The following is a 20,288-nucleotide window of genomic DNA, read 5'->3' as shown; positions in this document are numbered from 1 at the left end:
TTTTACTCTATCAGTCATCAGTAATAACATTTTTAATACATCTCTCTGACCATCCCCCCCCCAGCAGGTCCAGAGGAGCTGATCGAGCGAGTGTTGTTGTCCACTATGCTGAACCCCAGTGAGCAGTGGCAGTCGTACAAGCACCACGGCCGCCACTTTACTCTAGAATACAGACTGCGTTTCCGCTGTGACACCAACTATTACGGGCCACAATGCAACAAGTTCTGCCGTTCCCGGGATGACTTCTTTGGCCATTTCGACTGTGATATGGTCGGCAGTAAAGTCTGCAAAGATGGCTGGACAGGACCAGAATGTAGACAAGGTGAGCTGAACTTTCACGCCTTCATGCCGTTTCACTACTTTTTATGAAATCAGATCGCACCGTAGACTCTAAGGTCTGGTCTTTCTCCTAGACATATTTGACTTCATAACGTCTCAGGATATATGAAGGGATTAACTAATGGCCTTAGACAACTTTTGGTATCTCAAGGTCTATAATGAGGGGTTTGTGGGTTTAAACCTAACATAAAACCAACATAAACAAATACACTTTATAAATTATGTCTATGCAAACTTTATAGCCATAAACCTTCAACTGATATTTCTAAATAGGCAACAGGCCTACAGTAAAATTTTACCTAAAGCCAGAATCAGGCTAGTGCTTAGTCTTTTGAGCCTAGTCTCTTGTCTAGACTAATTCAGCATAACATTTTTCATTACAACTAATAGTTTCACCAGTACTGACAAGAATTGCTTTAAAGTTTGCACATGAGCAGGTATGGAATCCACAAGTTTGTGTAAAAATTGTCCATCCATGTTAGATCCAGTCCATGGGAGTGTCATCTGTACACATGCTTCAGTGGTCATAATAAAAATCTGGCCTTCTGTAAGACACATTTATTTACATTAAATAGTGACCCAGAAATAGTGCACAACTTTGAATACTGAACGGTCAAGATATTAAGTTCCATTCTTTGTTTAGTTTTTATTTAATTCCTAAAAGTTGCTTTTTAATTCTAATTTTTTAATGAAATAAAATCCCTGATTTTTTCAGTGTGGTGTTTGAATTTGGGGTCTAATGTTATCTGAATAGATTCACTATATTATTTAATGTTTTATTAATATTAATAAGTATTATGTTATATATTATTTATGTATTAATTACAGGAAACCACTTTTTAGGGGTTTTTACTAGGGGTTTTTACTAGGTATTTTAGTCTTTTACTTGGTATTTTGTTTATGTATTGTTTAGAGGACAGGAATGATATTTTTAGCAGAACTCACTGCTGACTCATGTTGTCCGGTGTCCATCTCACTGCTGCCCTGTATAGCGCTCTACAGAGAACAGCCTAAAATGAAGTGAAAAATTAAAGGAGTGAGTAAGAGAGACACAGACTAGACCTTAAAAGGTTATAAACGGCGAAAATGCCGTCACCCTAATCGCCTCTTTCACACAGTACCATCACTTCCTGTCTTTAATGGCATGGGAAGAGCCAACATTAGCACCACATCCTTAGGCCACTGTGCCACTGACTGTGCGTTTCAGCTGTAACACAAATCTTGTGCAGGATCTTAAAGCATGCTTTGCATGGCATAAAGGTCCAATCCTGTTGGAAATATTGATGTTTCAGTAATCAACATTGACATCAAAACAATGAAAGAATGAAATCCTGTTGGCTGACGAAGATAACGATGAAGGTGATGGGTTACTGCTGCTTGACATTGACTGTTTATGATGTTATTAACCTTATCTGTTTGCGTGTGTGTGTGTGTATCATTGCAGCGGTGTGTAAGCAGGGATGTAACATGGCCCGTGCTTCCTGCACTCTTCCAGGAGAATGCACGTGAGTTGATGCAAACGTACACCGAAAGATGAATCATTGTTTATTCTGTCCTGATTTTCAGTTTATCTTTCTCACACACACACATCCGTCACGCTCTTCCGCCCTTATCTTTCTAGGTGCCATTATGGCTGGAAGGGTGATTTGTGTGACGAGTGTGAGACATTTCCAGGCTGTGACCATGGCACCTGCAAGGAACCCTGGCAGTGTGTGTGTGACACCAACTGGGGCGGCTTGCTCTGCGACAAAGGTAAGATGAGATAAAGGCGTGCACTGTATATGTTCGTGTGTGCTGAATGCAGGCCTAAACATGAATATATGCATTGTGCGTAAAATTTGCTTTCTCCCATGATCAGATAAGTCCCAGTGGACAGCTCCATTTCTAACATCAGAACTTTCAGTAAAGTCCACTCCATTCTGTCTGTGCAGTGCCGAGCAAAGCCAAGGCATTTTTCAGTCATTAGATCCCTGTTGGCCAGGGCAAACCCACATGTGGGGCTTCATGGCTTTGAGAGCCTGTAAGCTGATAGTCTTGGGTAAACACAATGTGAAATGTGTGCTGCTTTAGAAATAGAGAATGAAACTGTTCCTCCATAACTCTGTGTAAAGGGCTATTTCATGAACACACACACACACACACACAAACAGCCAGTGCTAAGTAGAGATTATAAAAAAGAATTGCTACTGTGATTCTACAGAGGTGTTGAAGTGAAAAACCTCAATTACAGAAATCCTCTCTGACATGACTTTGGGTCAGTTCAGGGCAGATGGGGATTTATTTTAGTTTGTTTGTTTGTTTCTACCAATAACACTTTTAGTATGAGGTTAAGGAAGAGGAATAACTGTATACACACTTACAATGTACAATATGCAATGAACTTCTCAGACAGACTAACTTTTGTGTAGGAGCTTGTGCATTTTAACATTCACTATGCCAATATGAGTAATTAAAAAAATATACCAAAGGATTCTTCCCCCATTAAAAACAGCAGATGAGCCAAACAACATACTGTATGAATATGACATGACTGACTGAAAAGAAAGCTGCAGCTCATCTCTTTTAGCTCAAATATAACCATTAGAATGGACACTTTTTTTTAAATTACTGTACATTCTTGTACTTTTTCCTAGAATTGTTTTTACATCTCAAATTTTTGTAGGATTTTTTTGTTGTTGTTGTCTGAATGCTTAATTGACGTTGGCTTTTTGTCCCACGCTTACATAACTGGCAGTTTGTTAATTTGTTAAAAAGCTCGTTAATTAGAAAGCGTCTTTGGCAAATCTACGAGCAGCATTCTTGTAGGTTTGCGTACACGGTTACATAATTCGCTCCATTCTTTCCGTTTGAATAGTTATATAATGTTTATATAAGGATAGAATATTATGCAGGTGTTCAGACTTGATGGCTTCTTACTTCTATTTTCTCTCTCTCTCTCTCTCTCTCTCTCTCTCTCTCTCTCTCTCTCTCTCTCTCTGTCTCTCTCAGATCTGAATTTCTGTGGAACCCACCAGCCTTGTAAAAATGGTGGTACTTGCATCAACACAGAACCGAATGAGTATCAGTGTGTGTGTCAGGATGGATTTCGGGGTCGTAACTGCACCATCGGTAAGTAGAATGTAAACATTTTCTTCAACCACCATTATGTGGAACTAATGATCTCCACTACAAAAATAGATTACGTATGCTTAATATCTGTTCTGAATCATAAAAGATGAATATTATGAGCTTGATTAATACTACCATGAGCATTTAACCTGTTATGTGTTTTTATTTTTTATTGATCCAGTTGGCATCAAGTTCTCTCTATTCTTAAGTATTCTTCCTGTGTTTATTATTACATCTGTGTAATTGTGTTCTAAGCATTCTTACGCTGTCATATGCTTGGTCACACTAGCTATCAAGTCTGTAAGTTGTCAGAGCTCTTCAGATTTTCTGAGAACAACCTTTACGATCCCAGTAGGGCTATATCCCCGATGAACAGATCTTAGGGAAGAGATATCTTTAAGAACCTCTTTAAAGTAACAAAACAGACGTCCGGTACAGATAGAGGTTTACTTGGACCTACCCTTGAAGGCTACCTGGGGATTGTTTTTGCAATTGGTGTCTGGCCAGGTGCAATGCCAGTCAGGCAGCAGGCATTGACAGTGACGGAGAAGAATGTATGTTAAGGAAATGCCCCTGGGAAATGTATCTTTGCTGTTGAGATGGAGAGATATGGAGTAGATACTGTATCATCTGCCTTAAATCCATACACACTATATACCCCAGTACTAAAACTTCTTAATCTGTGGTATTCTCAGTCCTACTCCGGAGTTCCCACAGAAGAGGAAGTGACCATAAACTGAACCTAGATGGACTCCTTGCTTAACAGGAACAGTTGAGAACATAAATTTATTAATAGTTACATAGTAACTGCCAGAGGTTAGAATCCATACAAGTGATGCAGTTATGAAAATGCTACTGAGAGAGATGGTTAAAAACAAAAAAAAATGACTCAATGATCTAAAGGATAATAATAATCAAATCTTAGATCTAACAGAATAAACAACTAAATTCAGACCACCAGGGTCGTCTAAGGCCACATGAATTCTTTCAGTTCTTCCTGTCATTTGTAAATGCCGAGGTTATTTGTACCCTGCATGTCAAAGGAGATTTGTTGAGATCAGGATTTGTTTCCTTAATTACGTATTCTGGTTGAAGTCTTATCTAATCAGTTAAATTAGGGGTTTCAGGGGCATGGACAGAACAAGCACTATCCCAGTGGGACAATTTAGTGTTTAAGACAATGAACGGAAAGATAGGATTGTACATGCTGTGAATAATAGGGGATCTTGACACAAAATGTGTTTTACATAAGAAGATTATAAAGCTTGCCAAGTAAAGCAAATTATATTTTGCTACTGAGCTACTGCATCTGGAGACAGAGCCAAAAAACAGACAAAATGGTGACAGTTCTGTGTAATCTCTCTCTCTCTCTCTCTCTCTCTCGCTCTCGCTCTCTCTCTCCATTTCAGTGGAGCATGCATGTCTTACTTCTCCATGTGTGAATGGAGCAACATGTAAAGAAGACCAGACAGGCTACAGTTGTGTATGTGCAGACGGTTGGACCGGACCCACCTGTTCACTTGGTACAAACATATGAAGGCACACTCATATACATATACATGCACACGAATACGTGCACTTGCGTGTACTGTCATCAGCGCTAATCAGGAGCAGCTTCCATGTCCACTGCAGAGTCCAAACAAGACTGCACCAAAATAACACCCATTCAAGTGGGAGACAATCAACACACACACACACAGACACACACACACATACACAGACAGACAGACACACACAGGCAGGAAATGCACTGATGTATTGTCCTTGTTGGTGTTTATCAAAGCAAGAATGGATGTGTTAACAAGTTGTTGTTGTTTTGTTTTGTTTTTTTAATTGTGTGTGTGTGTTTATGTGTGAGCATTTGGTTACTGGCCAAATACTAAAAGAGCTCATCAGTTAATCCACCTCCTTCCTTCATCCTTCCTTTTTTGGCTTCCTCAATTAATAAAACTGTGATAGTGGTTTTTCATTAGAGTTACACAGTAGAGGTTCACATGTTTATCTGTGTTATTATGTAACTCAGTCTGGTTTGGGCTGGTATTAAAACAGGCAGTGTTTTGTTTCTGTAGCCCCTAAGTAATTGTCTAATCATAAGTTTTAACATTTAAATCGTATAGAGTACATTGTAGTATAAATGTTTTATGCTATCCCGGGAACTTGAGGCCTGGAAAACACCTAAATGAGATAATAGTCCATCCCAGAGCACCACACATACGCATTCCCACACTCATTCAAACCTAGGGGTTGTTTAGCTTAGCAAATACACCCACCAGCATGTTTTAGAGAGGTGGAAGGAAACCAGAGAACCTGGAGGAAACCCAAGAATACCACATGAGTGTGTAGAGTAACCCGAGCTCAGGATCAAAGTGGGGCTGTGAGGCGGAAACGCTGCTCAATGCAGCAATGCCTTGCCAACTACCCTAAGCCTTTCCCAATTTCCCTGTACTGAATTAATAACCACTGAAATACACATATGCTTGTGTGCATATTTAAATCCTCTCTCTCTCTCTCTCTCTCTCTCTCTCTCTCTCTATATATATATATATATATATATATATGACTCGGTCCTTGTGTGTTTGATTTATCACTATTTGCTCTGAATCTACAGACAGATAAAACTGAGGCCTCAGAAACATCCAAGGGCAGCCAGTCTAAAAGCGTTTGTTTTGCATGTTATAACACCTGTAGCTTTGACACACACACACATTCATCTTACTATCTACTATCTTAGTAAAAGTGTCCACTGACATTATTTTATAAAAAAACAAACAAACAAAAAAACAGCAATTGTCCTTAAGGACCAGCCAAATGTCCCACAAGGTCAAAACTGAAGTTATGAACTAAAGTTGTAGGGAGAGTTGGTTCTCACCAAGAGATAAAAACAGGCTTCAACCACCTCCTGTTTGCCTGTCCCTCAAAACACACACACACACACACACACAAACACACACATGCACTGTGTCTCATTGATACATTTACAGGCACACAGTTTCCTCACACCACTCATGCGTGTAATGAGCCTGCCTTCAGGTGTTACACATGCAGGGGTCTAACACACACACACACACACACACACACACTCACACAAATTCACAGCTAATAAGGTTCTTCAGGCAGAGCTGAGCATTATCATAAGCATATATTAATATCATTATACATGACTGACTGTAAGTTGACTTGCTTAAATGAAGCAGTTATGAGCAGATGATGGTTAGATGTTGAACTTTGGTTTCCTAATTTGCATTTTTTTACTGTCTCATTTGTTGTATGTAGCTGTACTGCATTGTGACTCCCATCCGTGTGGCCGTGGGGCAACATGCCTAGAGACTGCCCAAGGCTTCCAGTGTCTCTGCCCACCTGGCTGGACTGGCAAGACCTGCCAGATAGGTAAAACACAACACACAAGCACCTATAAACATACCCGTACATATCCTCAACTGGCTATCCGCTCTCTATAATTAGCCGTACCTGCCTGTACATGCCTGGGCCGCCCCTTTCTTACCAGCCAGTGCTCTCCTCTACCTGCTTGTTCTTGTTTAAGCCTGTTCATACCCGTCCTCGACTGTTCTCACCTGTTCCCACGTGTTCCTCACCGTCTCGACCGCTGCGGCAATCCACAAAAAAGAAGCACCAGAGACAGTCCTGCACACTGGGACCAAATCAAATAACCTATTGAGCTGTAAAATAAACACAACATAGTGTGTGAAAAGGCTCATTACTTCCTGGTAATATTATCTGACATGTGTTATGCTGCTGATATTAGGACACGGTTCCATGTAGGTAACAATGTTGCCATTGGTTACAGCTCAAATAATTAATTCTCTAATTGAAATACAGTTCTATTAAATACACAAAAAAACGGAAACAAGAATAAGAAAAAATATATCTGACCATTAGGAGGGATCTTGCTATTTTTCTGTTGCAGTTGTGGAAATATGCTTCATTTATTATTGTTATTAAAATATCATCGATCATTAATATGCATTAATAGGATTTTAAGTAATTCAACTGGTGCTTGTTTTGGAATAGTTACTTAAAGTGGATACAGCATTGATACCGTTTGTACATATCTGATAAGACGCAGTACATATCAGATATGTGCAAACTAGCTAAATTAACCCAGCATTGTTCGTGGCTCCATTAAACAGCCATATATATTAACTAAAAGACACTGAAGGATGGTTTTCCCACGATGCCAGGGTTTCTGTGGCAGCTCATAACATGGTTGATTCTGATCCAGGTTAATATATAGAGTTAATAGCTCTCCATATTAACCTGGATCAGACTAATTCATGGCTCAGTGTGCAAACTGTTTAATTATTAAAGCAGGAGGAATCACAGTGTTTGGATAGATCAGACACCATGGTGAACTGAAGCACTTTCACTCATGAAAGACTTGAGTCTTTCACACTCCGTTGCCCGTCATGGCCCACCTCAGTTCTCGTTCCCCGGAGTGTATCGCACACTTAGAGGCAGTCGTGTGTCAAAGTGACACATCATAACACCCCCTCCAGCATCAACACTTTCAGAGTAATTTCTCTTACAAATGGAGGAGCAACCTTCAATCAGCTACAGTGATCCATCCAGCCATTTTCTGTAACGCTTATCCTTCACAGGGTCGTGGGGAGCCTGGAGCCTATCCCGGGGGACTCGGGGTACAACCCATTACAGGGCGCAATCACACACACACTTATACACCCATTTCCACACTATGGGCAATTTAGAGATGGCAGTCAGCCTACAACACATGTCTTTGTCCCAGAGGAAACCTCTAAAGCATGGGGAGATCATGCAAACTCCTCAGACACAAGGCGAAGGCAGGAATCAAACCTCCAACCCTGAGGTGCAAGGCAAACTGCATTGTGACTCCTATCCCTGTGGGGGATGTGGTAGCTTAGTGTTTAAGGTGCTGGATTACTGATTGGAAGGTTGTGAGTTCAAATCCCAGATACACTAAGCTGCCACTGCTGGGCCTCTGAGCAAGGCCCTTATCACTCAATTAGATAAATTGTAAGTTGATCTGGATAAGGGAATTTCACAATGCCTAAAATATAATATAAATGCTAACCACCGTGCCCCCATTTCTGTGAAATTTATATTATTTATATACATTTCAGTGTAATAAATATGTAACTTGACCATAACTTCCTAAGCGGAACAGTGGTTCAGGAAAATTTTTAGATTTATATATAACCTGCTTTCTCTGTCTGTTCCCTCTCAGACATGAACGAGTGCGAGACAGGTATCTGTGTCAATGCTCGCTCTTGCCGAAACCTGATTGGAGGATATCTCTGTGACTGCCTTCCTGGATGGGTGGGGCCAAACTGTGATACAAGTGAGTATGGCTTATACATACGGTAATATTTTGATGGGCGTTAATATAACAGTTCAAATCTGATTGGTAAAAAGGTTGTGATTCATTTTCTGTAAGAGCATATTAAAGTGCTCTTTCTAATACATCGTTGTTTCTATTGTTCTATTTTTGAATAATTGATGCTAACCAATAAGTGGTAAATTCCTTGGCATGTTAAATATTTATTCTCATCTTTGCTTGCTTTAAGAATGAAAAAAAGAAAAAGCTGCATCCTCTTGTAATAAAGACCTTCGCCAGCTAAGATCTTAGTATCATTGTGTGTTTTGTGTCTCTGTACACTACTGTCAACTGATTGTGTCAAATATCATTAACTCAACAGGGAACACCAGCTGCCAGGACTTGTGTCTGAACGGAGGGCGCTGTGAGGTACACACATTGTGCACTGTTCAGTGGTTAAAAGACACATTTCCATAGAGGAACCTTTTGAAGAACTTTAAGTCCCAGAGAATAAACACAGTTCCTGGAACATTATCTGTTCTGTGTTTAAACCACACTGCGGGAGCCATTATGTGTAATTCATGCTAATATTTTCATAGCTTATTAAACCGGCAGTTATGTACAGCGTCTTAAAACAATAATTGCTTCATAGCTAAGCACTGTGGTATGTAATTTTGGTCATGTTTTAAAGCTCTTGGTGACCAATTAGTAACATTTAGTAACCTCAGTAGTTCCCTCTTGTTTAAAACAGGACTGGAACAGGAACTAAAGGCACTATACAGTCTATAAACTACAATTCCAACTAAAAAGTTCCTCGGTTTTTTGGTGGGAATGTGTCTAATGATTAGTCCCTAAAGTATATGAAGCTCTTAGAAAAAAAGGTCAAATCTAGTGTCCTAAAGGATTCCTCAACTTATCCCTCAAACCATTAAACAGCGTTGAGAGCATTTACATATAAATCTCTATTAACTATCAACTCAAATGGGCTTTTTGTGTACACGGATCTCCTTTTCTGTACCTCACAAGCGATATTCTGTTAACTACAGGATTCACATTGTGTGTGTTTGCCGGGTTTCACCGGTAAGCACTGCCAGACAATAGTGGGAATGTGTGACAGCGCCCCCTGTCTGCACGGAGGACAGTGTGAGGAGCAAAAGGATCAAGGGAGCATAGTCTGCAACTGCCCATCAGGATATACAGGAACTTACTGTGAGGTATGTACCTGATGTGCATAATCTGTCTTGTCGTTTGTTACAGTTTTTATAGTTTTAAAGTTTGTTCTGTTTTGCAGACAATGTTAGATCCGTGCAATCCCAACCCCTGTCAGAAGGGGGTGCCGTGTCACAGCACAGAGAGTGGCTACATTTGTGCCTGTCCGGAGGGTTACTTTGGAAACGAGTGCATGGGCATGAAAGAGCTGTGTCATGGGCCACACTGTCAAGGTTAGAGCCTTAACCAGTGATGTGGATACACTGATTTTTAAATGCACTGTGATTTGATATAACATTAATGCTTTATCTTCTCCGCTTTGTATTGTTATATTTATCTATCAGACGCAGTGAGTGGAATGTTCAGTGTGTATATGGTGTTACTGGGTGTGTTAGCCTTGCTGGTAGCCATCGGCTGCTCTGCCTGCGCTCTTCTCCTGTCCCGTCTGCACCGTCGTCAGCGTCCCAAGCAACAGCCGACCGCCACGCCCTCGGATACCGCCATCAACAACCAGCGCCAATTCTGTACTCTCATCCGCAACATAGAACCCTCTTCGGCACTACTCGGTCCTGGACAAACTCAAACCCAAACCATTTTGTGCAGTTCTGCTCGACCAATGCTGCAGCTGGAAGAGATCGAGTTGACCCTACCGACCACACAAGCTCCACCCCCAAACCAGAAACCAGATTCGCCCTCCGTTCTCAAACCCAGCCTCATGCCCAAACTCGACATCTGCAACCGTGAGCGCGAGAAACTCAATCGCTTCCACTACTCTGATAACCACGAAGTGGAGGCATGACCTTGTCCTGACCTTTGGGAAAATGCACTACTACACATGATCACTCTAAAGCAGCCTCCTGCTGCAGAACTTTGACCTGTAACCTGAAAAAAAAAAAAAAAAGGTCAGAAGGAGTGAACTCTCTATCTAGGAAAGAAATTGCACTCCAGGCAGGAGCTGCATTGTTCGCTGCTGTCAGGTCCAGTATGTAAATGCATAAAAAAGGCCAAAGAGTCAGAGGTCAAAAGGGACAGAGATCATTTTGAGGCCTGTGACTCTCATTTTTGAATGATGGTTATTTAACTGTATTTGATGTGTGTTTACACAAGTGCCATCTGTAATTCTACACATCTGCATATGTGTGTGTGTGTGTGTGTGTGCGTGCATGATTGTGAATGTGGAGTTTGTAAGAACTGAATCCCACACAGCCATGCACATGGGTATGTTTTGGAACATCTTTACTTTTCCCCTCTCTAGTTATTTTAAAGAACAATGCGAGGAAGAGGGGATACGCACCAGTAAATGACTGAAAAAAGCAAAAAAAAAGTTGTACAGGCTGTCTAAAAGAGTGCCACACAAGTTCTAAAAAATTAAGTCTCTATTCTATTTTATATTGCCTGTCATGTTGCAGCTGTAGGAGATGTATGATTTTCTTTTTTTTATATATATATATATATACATGGATGTAAATAGCATTTTTGTAAATATGCTGTATATATTGATCTGGATTGTTTTTGTACGGTGGTTTTCTTTTGGAAATGTCACCATTTTGTCATCTTTTCATCTCCTCTCCTTCCTCTCTGCTGGTTTTTGCAGGAGGGATGGTTTGCAAATAAAGTGCAACAACTACCAACCAGTGTGTGTGTGTGTGTGTGTGTGTGTGCGTAAAGTGAATTGGTGTTGTGGTGCATTGATTACATTTTTATTTTATTTTGTTTTGAACTTCCTTAAAGATGCTTGTCGTTTGGTCGAACAAATAAAATAGCTAGTTTTCTACAGCGATGTTAAACACTGACAGTTAGTATGCACCTAGCATGTTCTACCTAGTTAGACTGCACTGTCGAAATGTTAGCTTTAATACGATTGTTCGCTAACTATTGACCGAAGTTGAAGCTGCATAAAACGAAATGTAGCTGCTTCGGTGGAAAATTTTTGGTCATCTTCGATTCTGCTTAATTCTACTCCTGATTATTATCATGAGCGTAGCATATGACTTTGATCGGCTAGATGCTTGCTGCTTTTCCCTGAGGATCTCAGAGGCTTCACCTTTAACTTAATTTACATTAAATCTGTATTTCTGATATTTAAATGACTGAGATTTGTATTTAGGTTGCATGTATCTGGTTTATAAGTATTACTATAATCATACACAGGTTATAATCAGCATCAATAGTTACAGTGTCCTGAACTCATCAAATTCAGTATTAAAGTGCCGCTGTTCTGTGTTTAGCCTGAATAAAGCAAGCCACTGTATCTATGTGCACCTCTGAATAGTGGAGAAAGTGGATCAGTTAAAGAACATGGACTCATGCATATGACAGTGGTGACCTTTGCCCCCTTACAGACTGGCAATGGGCGGAAATGACTATTGCCTTCCTGTTACCACCCGTCCGTGAGGAAACGTGGGAAGTGAAGTCCTCCTAAAAAGCACTCACACACATCAGTGCGGTCAGACCCCCCTCCCTCCACACCTGCTGCGGATCTCAGGATGTCTGCCCCTCCCTTCATTTAGTGCATTGTGCGCTTGGTAAAGCAGGTCACTATCATTTCCTGGACGCATGCTGGTCTTCTCCAAATCCAGGCCTGGTGTTTTATCTTTTCCAAAGGACAAGCCCTTAAGACGTATTTGGAAATGAATGAGGTCGAGGAAACAGTGCGCAGGTGATTCTGCATGCAATTTTTAAGGACTTTCCCACTTGTTCTCAGACTCAATATGTGATGTATGATGTTACATTCTGGTGACCTTCAGGGCAGGTGGAAGTTTTCATTTCAGCGTTTGTTCTTCAAATAGGGTGTGTAAGACGGAAGAAAAGAGAAAACATAGATACATGCGCTTTACTTTGCTGTATATTCAGACGTCAAATGCTCTTGGGCAAAAAAGAGTGACCACCATCAAAGCACAGAGGTTTGAACAGTTCTCATCTCTGATTCTCAGTCCAGAAATCTGATCTTCCAGTCATAAGTGCAGAACCCTTCGTTGCCCAGTGGGTGAACTACATGTCACATACATTGCGGATGATGAGCATACTGTTCCATCATATAGATTTATTGCCCTGTTAATTATTTTTATATTCCAACTGATATCTGAAGTCTTTACACTCAAACCCCGTATTGACTAAATGCAGGCATTTTCTTATATAGTGTCAGTGCCCCCTAGTGCTTGTTAGTGGAATTAAAATACTAAAAATACTCAAAATAATACTTTTCCATATACCCAGATAAAATGGCTAGACCACTCAGAAGGACTTTTAGATACGTTCTTGAGTTCCTAACACAATTACATCCTTGGTTCATTTTATGAGGATTTATAACAAAAATTCCCGAACAATCAATCAGCTTTCATTAAAGACATGAGGTGTATGGAATTATTAGTGTGATAATCATGCACGTTAGGAAGAATCTGTGCTTTATTTTTTAATATTAAACATCGCTTCTTAGTGCAATCAAAGTTTACTGCAGATGTCTTCTGGCAATGTTCTTTAACAGTCTGTAGGCACATGCAAAAATGAATTGAAGGTGCCTTAAAAAAATAATGGCATTAAACTAGGAGTCTTTCATCTTATTGTAAAGGGCTGGTGTGACTGCAGGCTTTCATTACTAGACATGATTGGAGGCTTAAGTGAACTGATGAAAAAAAGTGAAAGCAGGTGAGGATCCTGTTGGGTTGGATAGAAAAGCCTGAAGCCACATCGGCTCTTTGCAGACAAGATTAAAAAGTTTGCTGTGTAAAACCTTTCTAGTGTAAAATAAATAATACTATTAATAGCAGCAAATGTTAATGATCTAAACAAAGGCTTCTTTATTTGGCAATGTCAACATTTTGCTTTATAAAATGCTTCAGTAATCTCAGGTGTTTTGATTTGTGGTGCATTTTTATATAGTTTATATAGTTTTACTGAACATCCTGCCAAAGGTTTTCTGTCTGAAAAATGGTCTATTGTGTAATATGCTGCTTTCTACCCTGCTGTACAACTGCTTTTTCTGCAACAGGATTTGTTAAGAGATTACAAAAAAAAATTTATCTGACTAAATGTAAAAGCCATAAACAACAACAACAACAACAACAACAACAACAACAACAACAACAAGAGATTAGGTTACCTGAGACAGTACTGTATGTCCAGAAACCTTATCCTGTCTGGATTTTATTTAAGATTACTGCGGTTTGCTAAAAGCAAAGTGCCACTAACAGGATTCAGGCTCTCACAACAGGCTTGACGATATGAAACCTGAAAGAGAAAAGGCTTTAGGGCTGAACTGAATCTGTGTACACAGTGTTCTGGCTGAATCATCCGGAGGAAGTAAAATCAAAACGATACAGAGGACTAACACATAAAATAAGCAGCTTCGTGTTACAAAATACTGTTTAATGGCCACTTTAATGGTGAGGTCAATCAGTACTGAACATTGAAACGTACATATAATGTTATAATATGTATATACAAAAAATATCAAAGTCTAAGAGCTTTGTGGTTTATTCCTGCTGTATAATACAATCACCGAGAGCAATGAGCGGACATTTCTGAGCTACTATACATACAAAAACGACATTTATTTTTATATTAGTCGGTTGAATATGACGAATACGGCTTTGTAGCAGGGTGTGGGGTCAAGTGGTGGAAAGAGAGCCACCTGCAGGAGTCTGTAGAGATGCTGAACTCAGTAAGTGCTGATGAGATGAAATTCTGCTCTGTGTGGGTTGTGCTGTAGGATGAAATAAAACGTTTTAGTTGTAAGGGGTAAAAAAAAAAAAAAAAAACCCTATGCAATCCTTAAAATGTAATGTAGTTTATTTATTTAGTTTAATATAAAAGAGCTTTTGCACATCATCAGAGAAAACCATCACTATATAACACAGCACTACATGGTGGGCAATTTTTGGTGGGGAGTGGTAGCTCAGTAGTTAAAGGTGTTGGACTGCTGGTCATTAGGTTGTGAGTTCAAATTCCAGGACCACCAATCTGCCCCCAAACAAGACCCTTAAACCGTCAACTGCTCAGATGAGATAAATGGCGCTCTGGATAAGGGTGTCTGCCAAATGCCTCTCTCTCTAGCTATTAGGAGTCATGTTGCTTTAGTGTACAGCTGTGTTTGGCTCACCTGTGTTGCTCTGGTCTGTAGTCAGACCCTGATTGCTTCCGGCGTCCTCGCAATGCAGCAGGCGCTGAAAAGCTTCAAAATTCACAGAAGAGTCATCTTCGGACAGCGTGTGAGGGGCTTGTCCATCTCCTGGTCTCCACACCTCGAAGCGCACCCACTGATAACTAAACACAGCCACATAGAGCTATAGACATGTTCATGTGTTCAGGAAGCATTGCTCTATCTTATTACAGACTAGCTTTAATGGACAGCCTGGAAGGTGGTGGTGTGTTTACTCACTTGCTGCACTTGCGAGCTCCGGGACAGCTCTGTATCAAGTTCTGAATGGTCGGGTCTGAGAAACCAAAGAAGTCCGCACCAGGGGGGATGATGCTGGTCAAAGACTTGCCGCTGTGTAAGGAATAAAGGGGAAATAGTGAAAGGAAATAGTCAGCAATAAGGTGGTGTGATGATTTGGAGTGAAAAGGAGTTACTACAAATCTTCACAACCACCTGCAATTGGGTATAAAAAGTACTTGGGTGTGGAAATTGAACTACACTTAAAGAAATGTGCTTAGACTGGTCTAACATAACTGCTCTACACACACAATTTACACACACTTGTCTTTCGTAGATTAAATAAAGCAATGAAAAATGTCTACAGTCCAAGCACATATGACGTAATTATAAGGTCAAGAAATAAATTAAATATGGTGCTGTTTGAACATAGATCACACAAGGGTAAATGGACAAGGGTAAGGATTTTGACAAGGGGTTCAACAAGGGCCAAATTGTGATGGCTAGACAACTGGATCAAAGCATCTCCAAAACTGCAGGTCTTGTGGGGTGTTCCCGGTCTGCAGTGGTCAGTATCTATCAAAAGTGGACCAAAAAAGGAACAGTGATGACCCGGCGACAGGGTCATGGGCAGCCAGGGTTAATTGATGCACGTGGGGAGTGAAGGCTGGCCCGTGTGATCCGATCCAACAGACGAGCTACTGTTGCTCAAACTGCTGAAGAAGTTAATGCTGGTTCTGATAGAAAGGTGTCAAAATACACAGTGCATGACGGGTCAGGGCTGTTTTGGCAGCAAACGGGGGACCAACACAATATTAAGCAGGTGGTCATAATGTTATGCCTGGTCAGTGTAGACGTTTACCTCTTAGCAGTGATGGCTTTCAGCAGTTCTGTATGGCAGCTCAGAGCAGACATGGCCACAATGGAGTTCTGTGGGTCATCTTCAGGCACGATTTCAAACTACAACCACAACACCAAGCCAGTTTTTCATATAGTACGCATAAAGTCATTTAGAACATACTAGTGCACTGATTTTTTTAGTGAATCAAAGGAGAACAACTTTAATAAGCATATAGTATATTATAGCTATGACGTATGTGTGTGTGTGTGTGTGTGTGTGTCTACCTGTGGTCCCTGTTTGCCATCTTTAATCTGACAGGTATAAAGGCACTGATGCTCTGGGTTCTTCATGCTCGCAAACACTCGTGTGCTGCAGAAGCCTACGGGGTAAATGGCGCTTTCATCGTGGAAGTGAGCTCTATCTGTGATGATCTAAATAAACACACACATCAACACAGCTGCTGTTCAGTAGAGTTTAGACAAAACAGACTGATTCAGCAGTGCATGAACTGTACAGTATATGGACAATGATGAACAATGTCTCATGAACTACTTCCCTGCCACAGTGTAGGTAATGTAGCAGTGAAGCAGTGCACCCTGGGAGCGTTGAACTAAACTACACAACATATGCAGAAGTGATGGCTGACCTCGCCCAGGCTGTAGACAGTCAGCCCTCCTAATACGATGGGAAACACAGGCCTGCCAGAGGAGTCCAGAGGGATGGGCTGGACCAGTTTACGAGCTCCGCCCTCGGCCACTTTCCTCTTCTTAGACATCTTTTTGGTCGCTGAGAGCAGAAGCACAAATCTTCCTATTTAATACAAGCCATTTTTGGACTGGACTCTTTGTCAAACCCATATTTTGTTTTAACCAACTGCAAGATCTAACCTGTATCAACTAAAACCACTCTCACCTTCTTCTTTTCCGTTCTCCTTCCCTCGTTCCTTTCGCTCTTTCTTAGGTTTCTTCAGAAAGCCATCATCAGGCCCTGAAGGTCCAGAACCCTGGCTTTGGACTGTGGGTACGATAGTGGCTCCCGCTGCACTGGAGCTGAAGGTGGCAGGAGTGTGAGCGCTGCTCCCGGGGGTTGAGATCATCTCGCCTTCCGCCAACGACTGGTACTGCAATAGAGTCTTCAACAAGAACCTGGAGGGACAGAGAGAAAGTGTGTTCCAGTTATCTCACTGTCCAGGAAGTACAAGTGTGTAGAAAGTGAGCAGTCAACCCTAAAATGCCATTTTATTTTCTATTATTGCATAATTTGACCTCTGTGGTATGAAATCAATACATAATGATCAGAAATAAAACAAAGCACTAACCACTTCTCTAATTCTAATAGATAAGTAACATCCTTGTAAGGTTATTTAATCCTTTCTGAAACTTTTGCCAGGTCATGAAATGTAATATAAGAGAGTTCTGTACTGGTTGTATAACAATGTTGCTAGTTGATTGATTGATTGATTGTTGCTGGATTTATTCCTGCAGTTTATTTTGCTTTTATATCTTCCCGTATTTCCGACCAAGGAATAAAATAGTACTTTGTCAGCCTCCTACACATCCCTCAGCCAAGGTTTTTTAAATTTATGGTTTATTTTTCATTATGTGGAGAGTGAAATCCAAACCGAACCAAAGAGCAGCTGCACCACAAGTATTCATTTCACTCTGATCCGGATCAGCAGAAATCAGGGTCATAGGTAAAACCACACTAGGACAGTGTTAACGTTTCCTGTGAGAGCTGATGTCGGATTATTTTTGGCAGAACACTTCCATCAGCAAGCACTCTGACTTACACCAATGTCAGTTTCAATCAACTGACTCACCTTCTCTCTTCTTTTGCTCGCACAAACTTCTCCTCCAAGTGGGCGACCTCATCACCTAGTGCTGCGTTCTCCTGTCAAGCCAAAAAAACACAGTGCTTAAGCAGAAATCATCATGTCTTCATCATCATCCCCTCACATTATCGCATACTTCCTTCCTGATATAACGAATCACAGACGATCAGAGAAGCCTACTCACAAAGATCATGGCACGTGCAGCCTTACGGAGACGGAGGTATTTAAGTCTGTACTTCTCGTTCTGGTTTTTGCGGAGAGCTTTTTTGGCTCTGGGCCTGTGCTCCGAGTGGCCGTGAGGGGAACCGGAGGGCAGAGAGGAACCCGAGCTGGAGAAGGCTGATTGTGCAGAAAAAGCCTGCAGGGCCTGCTGTCTCTCCTCATCAGTCTGAGAGCAGGGTACAAGAAAATTAAAGAGCAAATTCACATTAATATAAACATTTAGAGGAAGGGAATGTGAGCTTGTAGTGTAGATGTAGTGTCCCAAAGCCATTATAAAGTACTGGATATAAAATGTGGACTTCATGTGATGATATTAATGACATCTAATAGTGATTAAAATAATAATTGAAATGGGGTGGACATAAACAGTGGACAAATGAAAAGACAAATAAGCGAAGAGAGCACTGAAATAATGTTGTCCTGGTGGAGTCATTTCACTAGATTTAGATTTAACGACATGTTTCCATCCCTTTTCATTCATATTAGAAGCTGAGATGCACTCAGAACAAACTTACCAAGAGAGCAAAGACTCCATTTCTGTTCTCAATCCTCTTGAAGCGCCTGCTCCCTTTCTGTGTCTGAAATACAGCGTGAAACTGAAGCCAGTGCTATGTGCTGCAGCTCAACTTTAAAGACAGGACACCACTGGGTAAAGCTCTCTTCCTGTTGGTGTACTGTATACTGACTGATGAACCCTGACACACAATCACATTTACACAAGTGTGTTCTGTTCCCTGCTCACAGCTACATTTAATGTAACGTAACCAAAATAACAAAGAGTAGAAGAGGAAGGAGGAGGCAAATCAGAAGAAACATATGCAAATTAACAATCCATGCATGCTCAACGAAAGGTGGATGAAACGTAACAGAACTGATGATCATGATCATGGATACCTGATGGAGCTTCGACACTGAGGTGGAGGGATAAAGGGATAGGGTTTCTTACCTCGCGGTACATCACGGCCTCAAGGCTCGACTTTGCACTACCAGAGAAAGTTTTCGAAATGTTATTAACGTTTAAATGAAGAAAAATGACATGTACGAAACACAAAAAACACAATCTTTCATACTTTGACTGCACCAATCCCCGATCGATGATCCTCTGCTTGATCTCTTTGATGTGCATCGGACGTCCTGCCTCTTCCAGGACGATCTGAAAAGCCAGATTTTAAATTCACACTGGAGACCGCTCACCTCAACACAGGGCAAAGTCAAAATCTGAGATCATGTAGCTAGTGATATCTGGCTAAAATAAAAATAAATAAAATCCAACCTGGGCCGCGTCGAGCCACGTGAGGTTCGGTTTATCGACGACTTCTCCTGAGGGTTCACTTCAGAGAGACAAAGAGACGCGAGTCACAAACTGGACAAGTCAATCCAAACTAATATTCTCTAAATAAATTAACAAATAAATAAATAAATAAATAAATAAATAAATAGATTAATTAATTAATTAAAATAAATTAATTAATGAATTGAAATAAATAAATCAATTAATTAATTAAAATAAATAAATACAAATAAAAATAAATAAATAAAAATTAAAACAAATATATAAATAAATAAAAATAATAAATAAAAAAATTTAAATAAATAAATAAAAAGTTAAATAAATGAATAAATAAATATATAAACAGACAGACAGACAGCTGAATCACATCTGGCTTGAATAAAATGTCAAGACAAAAAAAACATTTGGTGTTTATTCTGAGGTTTGATGGAGTCAAAAATGAAGCAGAGTTCCTGTTACCATCCTGAATTTGAATCTTTTCTCCTAACTGCATGACCTAAAGCGCTTCATGAACATTTTTATTTATTAAAGAACAAAATGAATGTTTTTGAGCAGCTACACTGGTGGTCAGAGCGCAGGGGCAGCTATGATACAGCGCCCCTGGAGCAGAGAGGGTTAAGAGGCCTTGCTCAATTGCCCAACAGTGGAGCTTGGTGGTGGTGGTGGTGCTGGGGCTTGCAATCAACAACCCAGAGCCTTAACCACTTGAGCCACCCATCTCATGAAGCTATGATAGTGAAGGATGCTAAAAATGCACCATCC

General features: G+C 40.5%; 2 protein-coding genes across 5 annotated transcripts in view; one reads left to right on the top strand and one right to left on the bottom strand.

The window, feature by feature from the left end:
* LOC131352344 (protein jagged-1b) overlaps nt 1-11,598 on the top strand; it is a 48,017-nt gene extending 36,419 nt beyond the window's left edge. Inside the window, exons 4-14 of one of the 2 annotated variants that reach the window (XM_058388368.1) lie at nt 68-322; nt 1,784-1,844; nt 1,961-2,091; nt 3,328-3,447; nt 4,857-4,970; nt 6,721-6,834; nt 8,669-8,782; nt 9,141-9,187; nt 9,805-9,972; nt 10,050-10,200; nt 10,312-11,598. In XM_058388368.1, coding sequence (XP_058244351.1) covers nt 68-322; nt 1,784-1,844; nt 1,961-2,091; nt 3,328-3,447; nt 4,857-4,970; nt 6,721-6,834; nt 8,669-8,782; nt 9,141-9,187; nt 9,805-9,972; nt 10,050-10,200; nt 10,312-10,766 — 1,730 coding nt within the window. In that variant the 3' untranslated portion in view covers nt 10,767-11,598. Of the gene's footprint in view, nt 1-64; nt 323-1,783; nt 1,845-1,960; nt 2,092-3,327; nt 3,448-4,856; nt 4,971-6,720; nt 6,835-8,668; nt 8,783-9,140; nt 9,188-9,804; nt 9,973-10,049; nt 10,201-10,311 lie in introns of both variants that reach the window. The other variant, XM_058388367.1, reaches the window with a different exon arrangement.
* Nucleotides 11,599-14,325: 2,727 nt separating this feature from the next.
* tbrg1 (transforming growth factor beta regulator 1) overlaps nt 14,326-20,288 on the bottom strand; it is a 6,794-nt gene continuing 831 nt past the window's right edge. For 2 of the 3 annotated variants that reach the window (XM_058388581.1, XM_058388582.1), the window contains 13 exons: nt 19,509-19,566; nt 19,306-19,388; nt 19,182-19,218; nt 18,751-18,813; nt 18,198-18,401; nt 18,002-18,072; nt 17,095-17,327; nt 16,829-16,968; nt 16,467-16,613; nt 16,204-16,301; nt 15,345-15,455; nt 15,066-15,229; nt 14,326-14,669 (listed from right to left, as the gene is read on the bottom strand). In XM_058388581.1, coding sequence (XP_058244564.1) covers nt 14,575-14,669; nt 15,066-15,229; nt 15,345-15,455; nt 16,204-16,301; nt 16,467-16,613; nt 16,829-16,968; nt 17,095-17,327; nt 18,002-18,072; nt 18,198-18,401; nt 18,751-18,813; nt 19,182-19,218; nt 19,306-19,388; nt 19,509-19,566 — 1,504 coding nt within the window. In that variant the 3' untranslated portion in view covers nt 14,326-14,574. The remainder of the gene's footprint in view (nt 14,670-15,065; nt 15,230-15,344; nt 15,456-16,203; nt 16,302-16,466; nt 16,614-16,828; nt 16,969-17,094; nt 17,328-18,001; nt 18,073-18,197; nt 18,402-18,750; nt 18,814-19,181; nt 19,219-19,305; nt 19,389-19,508; nt 19,567-20,288) is intronic. The other variant, XM_058388583.1, reaches the window with a different exon arrangement.

The sequence above is a fragment of the Hemibagrus wyckioides genome, linkage group LG04 (assembly GCF_019097595.1).
Source record: "Hemibagrus wyckioides isolate EC202008001 linkage group LG04, SWU_Hwy_1.0, whole genome shotgun sequence".
Lineage (NCBI taxonomy): Eukaryota > Metazoa > Chordata > Actinopteri > Siluriformes > Bagridae > Hemibagrus > Hemibagrus wyckioides.
The sequence above is the reverse complement of the archived record's forward strand: the minus strand, read 5'-3'. Positions and strand labels throughout refer to the sequence as shown.